Source organism: Physella acuta, unplaced genomic scaffold, assembly GCF_028476545.2.
Source record: "Physella acuta isolate Inbredline_101_S28 unplaced genomic scaffold, ASM2847654v3 ptg000186l, whole genome shotgun sequence".
Lineage (NCBI taxonomy): Eukaryota > Metazoa > Mollusca > Gastropoda > Physidae > Physella > Physella acuta.
The window spans coordinates 1578913-1593964 of NW_026731705.1; the positions used below are offsets into that span (position 1 = coordinate 1578913).

The 15052-nt window shown below is 36.1% G+C and overlaps 1 protein-coding gene across 2 annotated transcripts; it reads right to left on the reverse strand.

Annotated features, from left to right (window-relative positions):
• Window positions 1-2861: 2861 nt before the first annotated feature.
• LOC131936714 (uncharacterized) lies at window positions 2862-12945 on the reverse strand. 2 transcript variants are annotated; one of them, XM_059293769.1, is made up of 6 exons: window positions 12833-12945; window positions 12266-12483; window positions 10453-10742; window positions 10105-10269; window positions 4435-4518; window positions 2862-3746 (listed from the first exon to the last, which is right to left on the reverse strand). In XM_059293769.1, the coding sequence occupies exons 3-6, from the start codon at window positions 10718-10720 to the stop codon at window positions 3598-3600; spliced, it is 666 nt and encodes a 221-aa protein (XP_059149752.1). In that variant the 5' UTR covers window positions 10721-10742; window positions 12266-12483; window positions 12833-12945; the 3' UTR covers window positions 2862-3597. The 2 variants fall into 2 exon arrangements, with proteins under 2 accessions (XP_059149752.1, XP_059149751.1); XM_059293768.1 differs by lacking the exon at window positions 12833-12945 and adding an exon at window positions 12606-12804.
• Window positions 12946-15052: the final 2107 nt, after the last annotated feature.

Consider the following 15052-nt stretch of genomic DNA (forward strand, 5'->3'; position numbering starts at 1 on the left):
TAATTGTGTTAGCGTTTTGTTGTTTTGGTTTTGGTTGGTTCTGGTTTGGGTGGGCAATGCCGGGTTTATGATGATTACTAAACACACAGGTAATGGTCTTTAACAGAAAGGTTTTTCACAGAAGCCAGAGCAGGGCCTGGCCGGGACGGCTAGTTTAAATATAATGCTCTGTCAGCGATATTTTGCGTGCTTTGAATTTCTTTTTAAATTACCTCCCGTGGCAAAATTATACAACATATCTAAATTAATTTGTGTTTATCGACCCTACTATTATTAAAATGCATAAATTTTTATAGGCATATACGCGAAAATAGTATTTGACATTGATCCGTATGATTTAGTAATGTGTGTGTATTTAATATTTTATTCACGTTCTTTTGTTGACTTAGCGCTTTTATGTCATGGTGTCACCCCTACCCCTTGTAATAATTGTCGATTTGTACTTAAAAGACTATCTTTAATTAATCATCAATGGAACTGGCAAAACAAAACATTTTTCTTCTGTGCATCTTGTAATTTTTTTGCCTTGGTGTCACCCCCTTATATGGTGTCACATGGTGCGGTCCGCACCCCCGGGCCTAGCGTACACCACTTAGGTAGGCCTACGTGATCCAATGTATACACAAAAAACGTGAAAATCGTGCATCAGTCCTTGGAAAATTGATAAGGCGTAGTTATCTCCCTGTATTCTACAACAACGCCGAGTATTTAAATAAAGGATAAGCGATGGCGGGTCGGCCCATTGAACGGACACGTAGCGCTTGTTTACATCTGTCCGCTGATGATGACCTAGTTTAACAGCTGTTCACAGATCTACTCAATCTATCAACTCAAGCAACAGACTTCAAAAACTTTTTTCATAAAACAGTCACACATTTTAACATCATTGAAGCATATTCAACATACCGGCTGAGCGCTTAATAATATTACAAATTTAAAACATACCAATCAGATGACGAAGGCCATGCCTCTGAATAACATCTGATGACGAATATACTGCTCAATGAAAATATGGTTTCACTTTGACCAACTCCAGCTTGTACAATTTGGACAAGAAATTGTTGCTTACCATTTGTGAGACGTCAGCTAGCCGAGCACACAGCGCGTCAAACTAGTTTGTGACACATTACTACACCGCCTCTCCCTTCCACAAATTTGTCGTCCGCTATTTATGTGTGTACTTCCGTTGGGCTGGATCGATGTGTGAAATTTTCCAAGGGAAGCTACTCCAGATTTTTTAATGTTTCAATATTTTCACGGTTGTTTCTCCTTGACCGGAGTTCATGGGACAAATAAATATGAACACGCTAGGAGAAATTTGGAGGGTTGCACCCTCTGAACACGGACAACTTTCAATTAAAAACAAAAACAATCAATCATTGCATCAGAAATATTGGTTTATTATTGACGTAATTAGCATATAATCATCATATTTCAACAAGGAAGTAAATGGGTACAACTAAACTGGACAGGACAAGTATGAGCAATCACGTGACTACCACTCCCAACACATGTACAACAAAACACCAATATAAAATTATCTGATTAATACCAACTGACGGGCCTAGGTTATAAATATCTGGCACTAAATATAGCTCACTCTCTGACTGAATGTACAAATGTTCAACAGGTAGGGTGTGGGTACACTTGACTTTACTGCCAGCAGTGGATATTGTCTACTGCCCCCTACATGTAGTAGACACTACTGCTCCCTACACGTAGTGGACACTACTGCCCCCTACATGTAGTAGACACTACTGCCGAATACATGTAGGACACTACTGCCCCCTACATCTAGTAGACACTACTGCTCACTACATGTAGTAGACACTACTGCCCCCTACACGTAGTGGACACTACTGCCCCCTACATGTAGTAGACACTACTGCCCCCTACATGTAGTGGACACTACTGCCCCCTACATGTAGTAGACACTACTGCCCCCTACATGTAGTGGACACTACTGCCCACTACATGTAGTGGACACTACTGCCCCCTACATGTAGTGGACACTACTGCCCCCTACATGTAGTGGACACTACTGCCCCCTACATGTAGTGGACACCACCGCCCCCTACATGTAGTAGACACTACTGCCCCCTACATGTAGTGGACGCTGTCTACTGCCCCCTACATGTAGTGGACACTACTGCCCCCTACATGTAGAGGACACTACTGCCCCCTACATGTAGTGGACACTACTGCCCCCTACATGTAGTGGACACTTCTCCCCCCTACATGTAGTGGACACCACCGCCCCCTACATGTAGTAGACACTACTGCCCCCTACATGTAGTGGACGCTGTCTACTGCCCCCTACATGTAGTAGACACTACTGCCCCCTACATGTAGTGGACGCTGTCTACTGCCCCCTACATGTAGTGGACACTGTCTACTGCCCCCTACATGTAGTGGACACTACTGCCCCCTACATGTAGTAGACACTACTGCTCACTACATGTAGTAGACACAATACTGCCCGCTACATTTAGTAGACTCTTAGAAATCCAGTGGTAGAGCGCCACACAACAGCAAGAACTCAATGTTAAAACTCAAAACGTTAAATTGATCAAGTTAAATGGAGACTAGGGTCTGGCACAATGTTACAAGCTAAGGCCTTCTTCAGCATCTTCACCCCAGGTTCTGGCAACCCAGCACAGGATGTCAACCATGGTTGTCACATTGTGCCAACCCCCGCCAGTGACAGCACCATGTGACGGCACATCAGCATACGAGGACAGAGAAACAATCATATATGGATATTTAAGTCAAACACAAAAAAAAATCTAAGATCATAACTACTGGAAAAACACACAAACCCCCGCTAGGCCATACAAGATGAGGAACATCCAATTTCAATGTAGACATGAGAAACACCATCAATATATTACAAGAGTAATGTACAGCCATGGTCTTCAGACACACACCTGGCCAATCTCACAAGCCAACAGTTTCCCAGACACACAAGAGTCTTATGTACATACACACCACAGCCAATCACCAGGCCGACTAGGTTAAAAAAAAAAACAATCACATAACCCACATGCCCCTAGGTCCTGCCAACATTATCACAGTCTCATTAGGACAGCCTCTAGCCCAGCTTTCAGCCTCTCACACCCCACACACACCCTCACATCACACCCTCACACCACACAGGTGCCCAACATCGCCAGGAAGAAATTCATAAATAACTTGAGACCACTCACAGGATGCACACACTTTTTTTTCCCAATAAGCTGATATGTTATAAAGTTTGCTGGAGCAAGCCAATCATTTCTAATACTGCCCTCATCAGTACTGGCTGCTACTAGACTGGAGGATGGGGCTGGCTCTCAACCAATAGCAACCAATACAAACTAACCAGGAAAATAAGGAAATCTAGCAGACACGCACCATTCAAACTAACTTAAAAACCAATGCTTTGATAAAATCCAAAACAAATTAGACCAAAATCTCTATGTATATATAAGTATCTTACAAGTCCTCTCAGCACATGCTCCAAGACTCGGCCAAGCAGGAGCTTTTTGATGGGCCAGTGAGGGCAGGATCAAATGCCCAGGAGAGGGGACGGGGGGAGTCGCGCACAGACAACCTACTTCAGATTTTTTGTATCTTCTCTCCCTTGATTACAGGGTTATTCTTGCGGATCTCCTCCTGTCCTTTCTCTTTAAAGTCAAATGTACAATCATGAGTGTCTGAGTAGCGATGTAAACTACAGAACAGCTTGCCACAGTGGCAGACAAAACCTGAAACAAAATGTACAATCATGAGTGTCTGAGTAGCGATGTAAACTACAGAACAGCCACAGTGGCACAAAAGTTATAGCAATTTGGTTCAAGATTATTTTCTCAATAATAAATTACATTCGCCTCACTTTTGATGCAGCTAAATGCTACTTATGTTCAGTTACTCTTTTTTGTAGTTAATTAATGTGCTGGATTTAGAAAAAATCTGAATAAAAAGTTCCATTACAAATTTTTGACAATGTCAGTTATGAACTGGCAAAAATGGTTGCTATTTAATAAGGAAAGGCAAAGTTAATAAGAATTTTTTTTTAAATATGAGAGGACTAATGAATATAGTGATGTGCAGCAATGTTATTCCCCCCCCCCCCACTAAAATAACTTTTTTCTACATCAAAACTACATAATTTACTTTCTTGACTAACTAAATAAATAATTATTGTGTAGGACTAGCAATCAAGATAAATTTATATTATGTTTGGTTAAGCAGTACAAGTCCTAAAAGGTTGGGCACCTATTAAAAAAGTGAGAAATGTGCAGCCACGCAGGGGTGTAAAGGTCAAGGGTAACTTCTAAATAGCACAGGAAAGGTTTCCAGCAATGCTGTACCATGCACTCTATCAAGTTTACCACTGGCCAATAAAACTCAACTGTAACTTAACTAACTATTGCCCACAATCCAAGCACTGACCTGTGAGGCCAACCTTCTTCCTGCACTCCATACAGCGGTTCTTTTTTGGTTTTTTACCTTTATCACCTTCACTAACACTATCACCTGTAACACATCATTCAAATATTAACATCACCTGTAACACATCATTCAAATATTAACATCACCTGTAACACATCATTCAAATATTAACATCATTCAAATATTAACATCACCTGTAACACATCATTCAAATATTAACATCACTTGTAACACAGCATTCAAATATTAACATCACATGTAACACATCATTCAAATATTAACATCACATGTAACACATCATTCAAATATTAACATCACCTGTAACACATCATTCAAATATTAACATCACATGTAACACATCATTCAAATATTAACATCACATGTAACACATCATTCAAATATTAACATCACATGTAACACATCATTCAAATATTAACATCACATGTAACACATCATTCAAATATTAACATCATTCAAATGTTAACATCACATGCAACACATCATTCAAATATTAACATCACATGTAACACATCATTCAAATATTAACATCACCTGTAACACATCATTCAAATATTAACATCACATGTAACACATCATTCAAATATTAACATCACATGTAACACATCATTCAAATATTAACATCACATGTAACACATCATTCAAATATTAACATCACATGTAACACATCATTCAAATATTAACATCACATGTAACACATTATTCAAATATTAACATACATGTAACACATCATTCAAATATTAACATCACATGTAAAACATTCAAATATTAACAACACCTGTAACACATCATTCAAATATTAACATCATCTGTTACACATCATTCAAATATTAACATCAAATAAAACCCATCATTCAAATATTAACATCAAATATAACACATCACCAAAACATTAACATCGAATTTGTGTTAACGAAAAATTTAATAAAATCATCTCCTTCACAAGCACTATCATGGTAACAACAAGTCACAAAAAAGTTTATAGATCCATTACTGTTAACGGCACTAAACTAAATAGATCAGAACACTGAGATCAGTATTACACTACAGACAAACATCAGGAAAACTATTGCTAAGTTTAAATTATCAATAAGCAAGTGGAATGTTGGAATTTACACATTGTCTGTTTGAGGTAATAAATGGACTTGTGTGAATACTGTCTACTTAGTAGACCTATAGCATATGTCATAGAATCCTAATATATTAAAGCCCATGTGCGCACTTCTCTGTCTGCAATATCAGCATGTTCAGCGATATATGGAGAACTTAAAGATACTGACTTTTGTTGAAAATAATAAGGTGGACTGTATAAATGTCTAAAAAAATTTAGTTTAAAGAAGGAAAATAAGAATAAAAGGCATATTCAAATGTAGAAACAGATTTTTAACTAAAGCATTTATTGTCATGACAAGAACGCATTAAACAATGAAATCACACAACACATGTTTAAACATTGATGACCCATAACGCCCGCTGCCGCCCGCAACCCATGATGGCCCGTAACACCCGCTTACAATACGCATACAAAAATAAAATTTGTTTCTTTAAACTTTGGCCTACAAATCCAAACTTTTAACTAAACAGGAAGTTGGATAGTTTCAGCATCCTTTTCCAGTCATCTAATTTAAATGGTGATTTTGAAAGATACAAAATATTAGTTTCTTTCTATCCCGAAATATTAGACTCATCTATTTTTAGTCCTATTTTTTTTGTCCTATTTTTAGTCGATTTAATATTAAAAATAAAATAAAATCAAGCATATAAACGTATCTAGGCATGTATTTTATGAATTATATATCTTAAACATAACCAAATTGATATTTAACTGTTAAATTCGATGCATAGTTGTTTAGACAAAAATAAAGTTGACTACCAAAAATGACTTGTTTTGTATTTTCTCTGACATTTTTTATTTTTATACTATCCTTGTACCAAATATAATATACGAGCCGACCCACAGCGTATCATACACCGCTATTTAGTTGTTTTATTTTCTACTTTTCAGTAATTTTTAATTTGTGAATTCGACAGTACCAATGCTGCCACTGAAAATATTTGCTTTAAAACACTACCCCCCCTTTCCCCTAACCCTGACCCGACACCCCCCCCTCTTAGTTATTTCTTAGTTACCTCCTGTAACTTTAAAATCGAACTAAATTATCTGCCCCTAATAGAAACCCGGCTCTACAATTTGTAAACATTTAGTGTGACCACAGCTCACCAGACAATGTGGGGGTGGTAGTGATAGTGATAGAGAGAAAGAGAAAGAGAGGGGACTGCAAGGAGGCGCTTGCAGCTTGTTTTCTAACGGCTCCCAGAAGAGAATTATATATAAAGATTTAATACTGTTGGAAAGCCAGGTTTATTCCCAACATTAACCCATATTCTGCTAGCGTCCCACTTATGGGACGCTTGTAAAAAAAATTGCTAAAATTTATTAAAAACTGGTTAAAACACAAATTATGTTTCATTGTATTTGAAAATGGCTAGACTATTGAATTTGTTTGTGTTTTGTGAAAAAAAAATATTTAGAAAAATGTTATAGTGCCGGATTTGTAGGACTTGTCAAAATGGCGGAAAAAAGAAAACATGCGCACAGGAAAATGCATATCTTCTAAAATATTAACATTTTAAGTGCAAAATACATTTGAAACTTGTAGCAGTACCATATTTTTATCTGATAAAAATTTAAGAATAACAATTTTTTTTTTACTACTTCGTTATATCAAGTGTACAACAAGCGTCCCATAAGTGGGACGCTAGCAACGAATGGCCCCATGTAGATTGTTACACAAACGTCACATTTATTGGACACTAGCGAGAAACACAGATGCCAATGTTTAAGTTAAATGGTTATTTATGGTAAAACAATTGTTGACTTTGTTAACTGCTGACTTTGGGGTGTTAAGTAGTATTTATAGATATTTAATTATGACCTTGACCTATATTTATGCAGATTTTTACACAAACGTCACATTTATTGGACACTAGCGAGAAACACAGATGTAAATATTTATGTTAAATGGTTATTTATGTTGAAACAATTGTTGACTTTGTTAACTGTTGACTTTGGGGTGTTAAGTAGTATTTATAGATATTTAATTATGACCTTGAGCTATTTTTTCTTATATATTATTGTATTAAAAAATTGCAAATATTGAAAAACTAACATTTTATTTTTAAGTTTTCAGAATTACACTTACTGAAGTATTTAATACCATTGAATACAAACTAATTTAGTATTGCTGTAAATTTACTAGCTCGTGATATTAAAATTATAACAAGCCACAATAATAACAATGGTCAAGATTTAGGTGAAATGATTCATTCATGGGGGTTGGTTAACTCTTCATATAAGGGAGCTCAAGCTACATATAGCAGAAATGTGAACTAGCTGTGTACAGTTGTCATGCCCCAATAATATTTCCCTCCAAAGGTTCCCGATACCAGTTTTACTTTGTTAACTTTTTAAGGAGATTCCTGGTGTTAGATTGTGAGCTGTTCGCATAGTGAGGTGCATACATGGATGAGAGCCATGAACACTCAATACAAGCCCCCAGAGACGGATCCGTGCCCTAGAAATAAGATGTCTGATATCCTAATGTACGCCTGTGAGGGGGGGGGGGGGGGGGGGAATAGCGAGGGTAACAAAAGAGAAAATGGCTGGATGACATCTGGGACTGGACCGGATCATCTTTTGCAAATTCACTGAGGGCAGAGTTTCTTTCTGGCATCATTTCGGAGGAGGGGGGGGGGGGGGGGGGCTCTGCCCACAGAACACAATGGAATTTATATAGAAAACATACTTTTACCAATGTCCACCCTTTTCCCTGAAATTTAAGTCCCCACCCCTGAAAATTTCAAGTACGCCACCCAAAAAATCAATTATTTATATTTAATTATATTACAGTTTCGATGAATAATAACAATATTTGTGATCATGTGTGTATAATTAGATGTACTAGTCACAGCTTTACTTATTTCCAAGTGTTGTTCACATTGATGGATGCTAGATTGAAAGAAAACTAGACTTTTGAACATAATTTCTGCATTTTAGACCATGGTATGGCTAACCCAATTGATCATTATCAGTATTTTTAGCTGTGCTAAACAATGTACTCATTGGTCTAACAATACAAAATCAGTATACAGGTTAATTTTCGCGTGATTAGCCATATTTCGTGAAAAAGAATTTTATTTTTCAATAAATGTACATGGGGCCGTTCGTTGCTAGTGTCCCATTTATGGGACGTTTTTTAAAACATCGATATTTAAAAAAGTATTGATTTTAAAAAAAAATCCATAGTCATTCCTTCATTCAGTGCCCAAAAGCTAAACCATATCAAAAAATTATAAAAATTTGAGACCTTGGGATAATATGGGTTAAGCAGTAGTTTTTACCTTAATTTTCAAATTCATTTAGACAAAAACAAATATTTTGTAAAACTGTTCACTTGATCATACCACCGTCAAGGTGGTGTTTTGGTAGAATGAATGGGTCATTAATGTTTAAACTAAGTATAAGGATAGAACACAAAACTTATGGTGTCATCATCTAAGTTTAGAATATCAAGAAATGAATTATTTCATTCAAATTTTATTTAGATCTACTTAGAAATTAGACGTACGCAATGAAATGTTATGTATACAATACCATTTTCTAGCCTAAACTTATAAAATTTACTTTATCTATTTGGATTCTCGATCAAGAGCTACGGAAAAACTGGACTTAATAAGCCAGTCTTGAGAATTCTAGATCTAGATCTATGGGAAAACTAGACTTAGATTCTAGATCTAGAATCTATTCCAATATGAGTCTATATTTATATACTGTTTCAGGCCTGAATTATTTTATATAAATCTTTGTTTATCTATGGAATTGGCGAATCTGGGATAAAATTTAATTTGAAATTATAGGGCCTATTTGCATAAGTTAAGTTTCTTAAGTACCCCACATATAAGTGCCTAAATAGCAGAGATGACAGTGTAATTGATACCATGCGGGTGGTATGGGTTCGAGACACACCTGGTCAATCTTTAATTTTTTTTTTTTTCTTAGGTGTTAATGGTAAAGTTGCCTATCAGGACTTGGCGGGACACAGGGCAGGTGAAGTAGAGTTCACCTGTTTCTGTCTTCACAGCATATGAAGCAATAGTGTGCTCAGACCCATGCTCAGCCGAAATAGATGTTTTTAAAAGACAAAAACTACATAATTACCATTGAATAGTCGGGTTTTTAACATCATTTAAATCTCTTAAGTCTCTTAATCAGCGTGTGCATTTAGTATGGTGTTGTATTTAATCAGCGTGTGCATTTAGTATGGTGTTGTATTGACTAATAACGTATATAATTTGGTTTTAATTTTCTAATAGGTATTGGTAGTGTCTGTTATTTTAAATGTGTCGGATTTTCAGCTATTTAGTTATTTCTTTGCCACTAATATCGTTCAACATACCGTTTGGACAAATAACTTTTTTAAAAACATTTTCTCAAACATTAAAATATATAAGCCTATAATTCATGTATAACTGGTACCGTTTCTTAAAATCAACAATTGTTTCTATCAGCTTCTGGAATCTTAAGGCTGCATAAACCCTCCCCCTAGCAGCACACAAGACTCAGATATTTGAAGTGTACATGAGAGAACCCACCTTCTGTAGGTGTGAGTTCATCATCCTTAGAATCACTAGATGAGGCTTTAGTGGTGGACACAGTAGGACTAGCTGTCTGAATCACTGAGCCTCCAGCTGCTCCCAATTTCTCAGCTAATTTCTCAGAGAATTTATCACTGTTTGAATTGCTAGAAGTGTTCATTTCTACACCGCAATATGGAAATTGTTAAAATAGAACTGCATTAGTACGACAAAAATTCCTTTAATCTGTCAATTTATCAAACAGCAAAAATTTTCTTCTCAATGAAATCGTAATAAGCTGTCAATTAAACAACCAGTAAGAAATTAAACAACCAGTAAGAAATTAAACAACCAGTAAGAAATTACCTCCCAAAGAAGTTTTGCTTAGAGCAGTGGCTACCGCGTCAACATCGTTCTCGTCACCAGCACCAAGAACGGAAGATCTGCTGCCAGAGGGCGTGGCTGCTGGTGACTGGACAGCTGTTACGGGCGACTCATTCTGCTCAAGCTGCTTCAGGTCCTTGAAACACTTTGAACACATCCCATCAAACGCCTGGGCTGCATAGAACCCACAGCCATTGCGACAGAAGATGGGACTGGCCATGTTCTGGTTGCCATTTTGTTCCATCGACATGGTGATGAGTAGAATCTGTCACCTAAAATAGAAAAGTATTATTATACACATTTTTTTTTTAATAATGGAAGTTAATAAGCCAGCGAGTAAAGAATCTTTTAACTGTACTAGTAAAACTAGTTTTCATCAACTGATTGTTAAGTACCTTATCAATTAATTTCAAACTGCTTCAACAGTTTCAACAAGATACAACTATTATAATACGTAAAATGTTTGAATAACTACATTAGAATTGAAAAAAATTCATAAAAAACGTTTTAATAACAAGCTTTTATGTAATGATGCACTAAAAAGTAGAAAATAAATTATAGACTACTATTTAAATAACTATAAAGAAAAGCGTGGGTCACTTTAGTATCTATTGGATACCTTTACTAATGTTAAGGAAGACACCCACGCTTTTCTTTATAGTTATTTAAATAGTAGTCTATAATTTATTTTCTACTTTTTAGTGCATCATTACATAAAAGCTTGTTATTAAAACGTTTTTTATGAATTTTTTTTTCAGTACTTTACATGTTTTATTTACAATAGAGTTACATGACTAAAAACCATTGCGCGCCTACTGAACATCACGTTCAGTAGGTGCGCAATGGTTTTTGAACGCAGCCATTACGTGGTCGTGATGGCGCAGCTATTGATGACGCGTGTGGTGTGGTTGGCTAGACATGCCTACTAATTCGGTCCAAATTTTAATTAATTCATAAAAAATCAATTAGGCATCCAATTAAGTCAAATTTAGTTTCAGATTGCATTGTCTTCATGTCTTGACCCACGTGCCAACTGTGAATCGTGTCGGTCAAGTAGAACTGTCCGAATTTTCACTCCTGCGTTTCTATCTAGACAGACTGTCGACAGACTGACGACAGAGGAAGTGAGTTAAATAAAAGCTTGTAAAAAGAAAAAGGTATTTTTCATATTAGTGGTCAATATAATTCCACAAGTGTGTATTTGTTAAAACTTCTACTTAATATGCTTAGGAGCCTATATGGCCTACTGCTAGCAGTAATGTAGATAGTTGAGCAAGGCACAATATTTTAACAGCTATTAATGATTAGCCTAACCAAAATAGATGTCTTAAAAGAACAATTTTATGCTCACTCGCTCACAATTAAGTCAGGTACAGTTACTAATCTGCATAAAGCTGACCACACTAATCCTTAATGTTGAAGTTACAGAAACAGGTGAACTACTGGCCTACTTCATTTGCCCCATGGACTTTTCCATTCAAAAGAGAACTTGGCTTTTAGGCCTAAAGTAAACTACACATGCCAAACAGGTTAAAGTTAAAAAAAAAATTTGTAGGAATTTGACTATGGCCTAGCTGCCTTACTTTTAGGTAGGCCTGTTTAAAAATGAAGCGTCTCAGCTAAATGTTCATTTAATAAAAACAAATGAGGCCTCTGCTTTTGCTAAAGATATTATTGTTGATGAATGTTTTTAAAGCTAGACTTAAAAAAGTGTTGTTTAGTGTAGGCCAGGTGAGTCCTTTATCTTTGTTCTTGTTGCTGATTTTGAGTTGAATTCAACTTGAACTTTACTTACCAAAATTATATTTGCAGTGCCACTAAAGGCCCAGATAGTGTAATAATTTGTAAGATTTCTGAATCAATCCGTTCCCTTTTCGATACCAACCAGCAATAAAAAATATGTGTTGGGACTTCAACTTGTACTACGCATCCGAAGACAGTAGAGTAGAGAGCGATAACGTATGTCCCAAGGTGTGGTTGGCAGGAAGGAAACAAAGACGTCAGAAAATCGACCTGAAAAATTGACATTTAAATTAGAGAATATAAATCTAGACCTTAGATATTCAACTGTGTGAATATATATTCGTAAATCGTATTTAACTAATGAGCAAGAGGGCACAGACGGATAAAATTACATGTAAAAGTCAATTTGATTCTCTGATCTCCTTTTCATTCGCCTTCCTAGACGAAAACAAAATGGCTGTCGCGAAGAAGTCGGATATTTCCGGTTCTCGAGGGGTTACTCGGCCGTTTATCTAAATGTTCTTCGTATTTTAACCATTTTCATAAAAGCCACACAAATAATAAGAATTGGTCTAAGAATAAGAATAAGCATCAATAATCAAAATTAATGTCTGCTTACGAAGTTTTCTATTCAAAGTCACTGAGAGATGAATTGCGATTATCTATGTCACGTGATAATGACAATAGTTTTCATTGGACTAAATATATGTTAGTAGTGAAGACTTACTTCCCTTAGACCTGACGTCAGAAAATAAATACAAGCAGTGTTCTCTTATACAAAAATAGCTAGGCCAAGTTATTTTTAGTTACGGGAGATCCCTTTACAACACGTCGCTTTGTCCTTTGTGTTGGTCACAACACAAACTGCACTACCAGTTCAAGATATTACTCATAGCTACGTCACACCTAAATATAGAGTGAGGCTAGGTAGCCAATATGAAATACGCTTATGTATCTAGACTTAAGCTGTTTGTACGACTCCAAAGTTTATGTTTTGTTACTCTGTGTACCTATCTAATTTTCTATAATGAATGTGTATCTATGTTAACCAACAATGATTTTTTTTTAAACACACAGCAAGGTTAAGGTCTCCGTTCGTAGTGCACTGCAAGGAGAAGAAAACAAATACGTTTTTATGATCAACCTATTGGGGGTCAAGGTTAGGGGTTGGGTGCTAAAGTGAGTGTGGGGGTCAGACTGTATAGAAGAAAACTGTTGCATAAATCTTGTGACATCCTAACCTTGGTTTTCATGTAAAGGCCTATAATCCGTCCAATTCTCTTTTCCCGTCCACTTTTGGTTTGTTTTGTTGTTTTTTAAATTAAATTTCAATTTAAAAGAAAACGAAAAATTTAAATTCGGAAAAATAAAACACACCATACACGATACGATCGGAAATTTCCAAAACTATTTTTAAAGTTAAGTAAATAAGACGAACAAAACACTGCGTAGTTCTATTTTTAGATTTCCCCTCCAATCAGCTGTTGTCACATCCTCAAAATGTCCGAAATAAGAGGAGGTAAAATGTAAGCTTTCGCTGAGCAAGTCAAATAAAATTCAGTTCTCTCCCTTTGATGTTTCTTCTAATTGATGACCAAACAAAAGCACAGATTTAAAAAATAAACGTTTATTAATTAACAGGCTTTTATATAATTATACACTAACTAGATGAAAATAATAATGCATCACTATTTGAACAACTTAAAGAAAAGCATTTTTTTGAATAATTAAAATGTTTGTAATATAATAAAAGTTAATTACTAGAAACAATTGCGCTAAAGATGAACACGAACACTGTGCTTATATAAGCGCGGTTAAGAGTTCATTATATAGGAAACAAATCAATTCGTTAAAAATTAATTAAGCATCCAATTAAGTCAAAATTGAACTCAGATTACATTGACAGACAGACAGACAGACAGACAGACAGACAGACAGACAGACAGACAGACAGACAGACAGACAGACAGACAGACAGACAGACAGACAGACAGACAGACAGACAGACAGACAGACAGACAGACAGACAGACAGACAGACAAACAGACAGACAGACAGAAAGACAGACAGACAGACAGACAGACAGAGGAAGGAAGATAAAACTTGTAGAAACTACACGTTAAACTAAACTCTTCCATTTATCTCTTTCATACGCCCACCAAGAAAACAAAATGGCTGCCGGGATGACGTTTTAAAATGTTACGGAAAACATTAGCATCGGCTTTACTGTGAAGGCAAGGAGTGTGTGTGTGTGTGTGTCTTGGAGGGGGGGGGGGTACCATTGTTAGGTTATTTACAGTTCTTTATTGGATAGATTATACAATAATATTAATTACATTAAGCGGCGCCGATCATCAAAGACTAATTAACTGACCTTACTGGTGAGATACTTGGACACACGTAATTTTTTTAGTAACGACACAGTGTAACGATGTAATTCGTGCAACCAAATGTAATGGTGTAATTCGTGCAACCAAATGTAATGGTGTAATTCATGCAACCAAATGTAATGGTGTAATTCATGCAACCAAATGTAATGGTGTAATTCATGCAACCAAATGTAATGGTGTAATTCATGCAACCAAATGTAATGGTGTAATTCATGCAACCAAATGTAATGGTGTAATTCATGCAACCAAATGTAATGGTGTAATTCATGCAACCAAATGTAATGGTGTAATTCATGCAACCAAATGTAATGGTGTAATTCATGCAACCAAATGTAATGGTATAATTCGTGCAACCAAATGTAATGGTGTAATTCGTGCAACCAAATGTAATGGTGTAATTCATGCAACCAAATGTAATGGTGTAATTCATGCAACCAAATGTAATGGTG

Excerpts from the sequence above, each read along its gene's own strand:
- LOC131936714 (XM_059293769.1), bottom strand. The coding sequence starts at position 10,720 with ATGTCGATGGAACAAAATGGCAACCAGAACATGGCCAGTCCCATCTTC. Across the intron at positions 10,270-10,452 it reads AAGCAAAACTTCTTTGGGAG|AAATGAACACTTCTAGCAAT; the intron begins GTAATTTCTTAC and ends ATTGCGGTGTAG. Across the intron at positions 4,519-10,104 it reads TGAACTCACACCTACAGAAG|GTGATAGTGTTAGTGAAGGT; the intron begins GTGGGTTCTCTC and ends GATGTGTTACAG.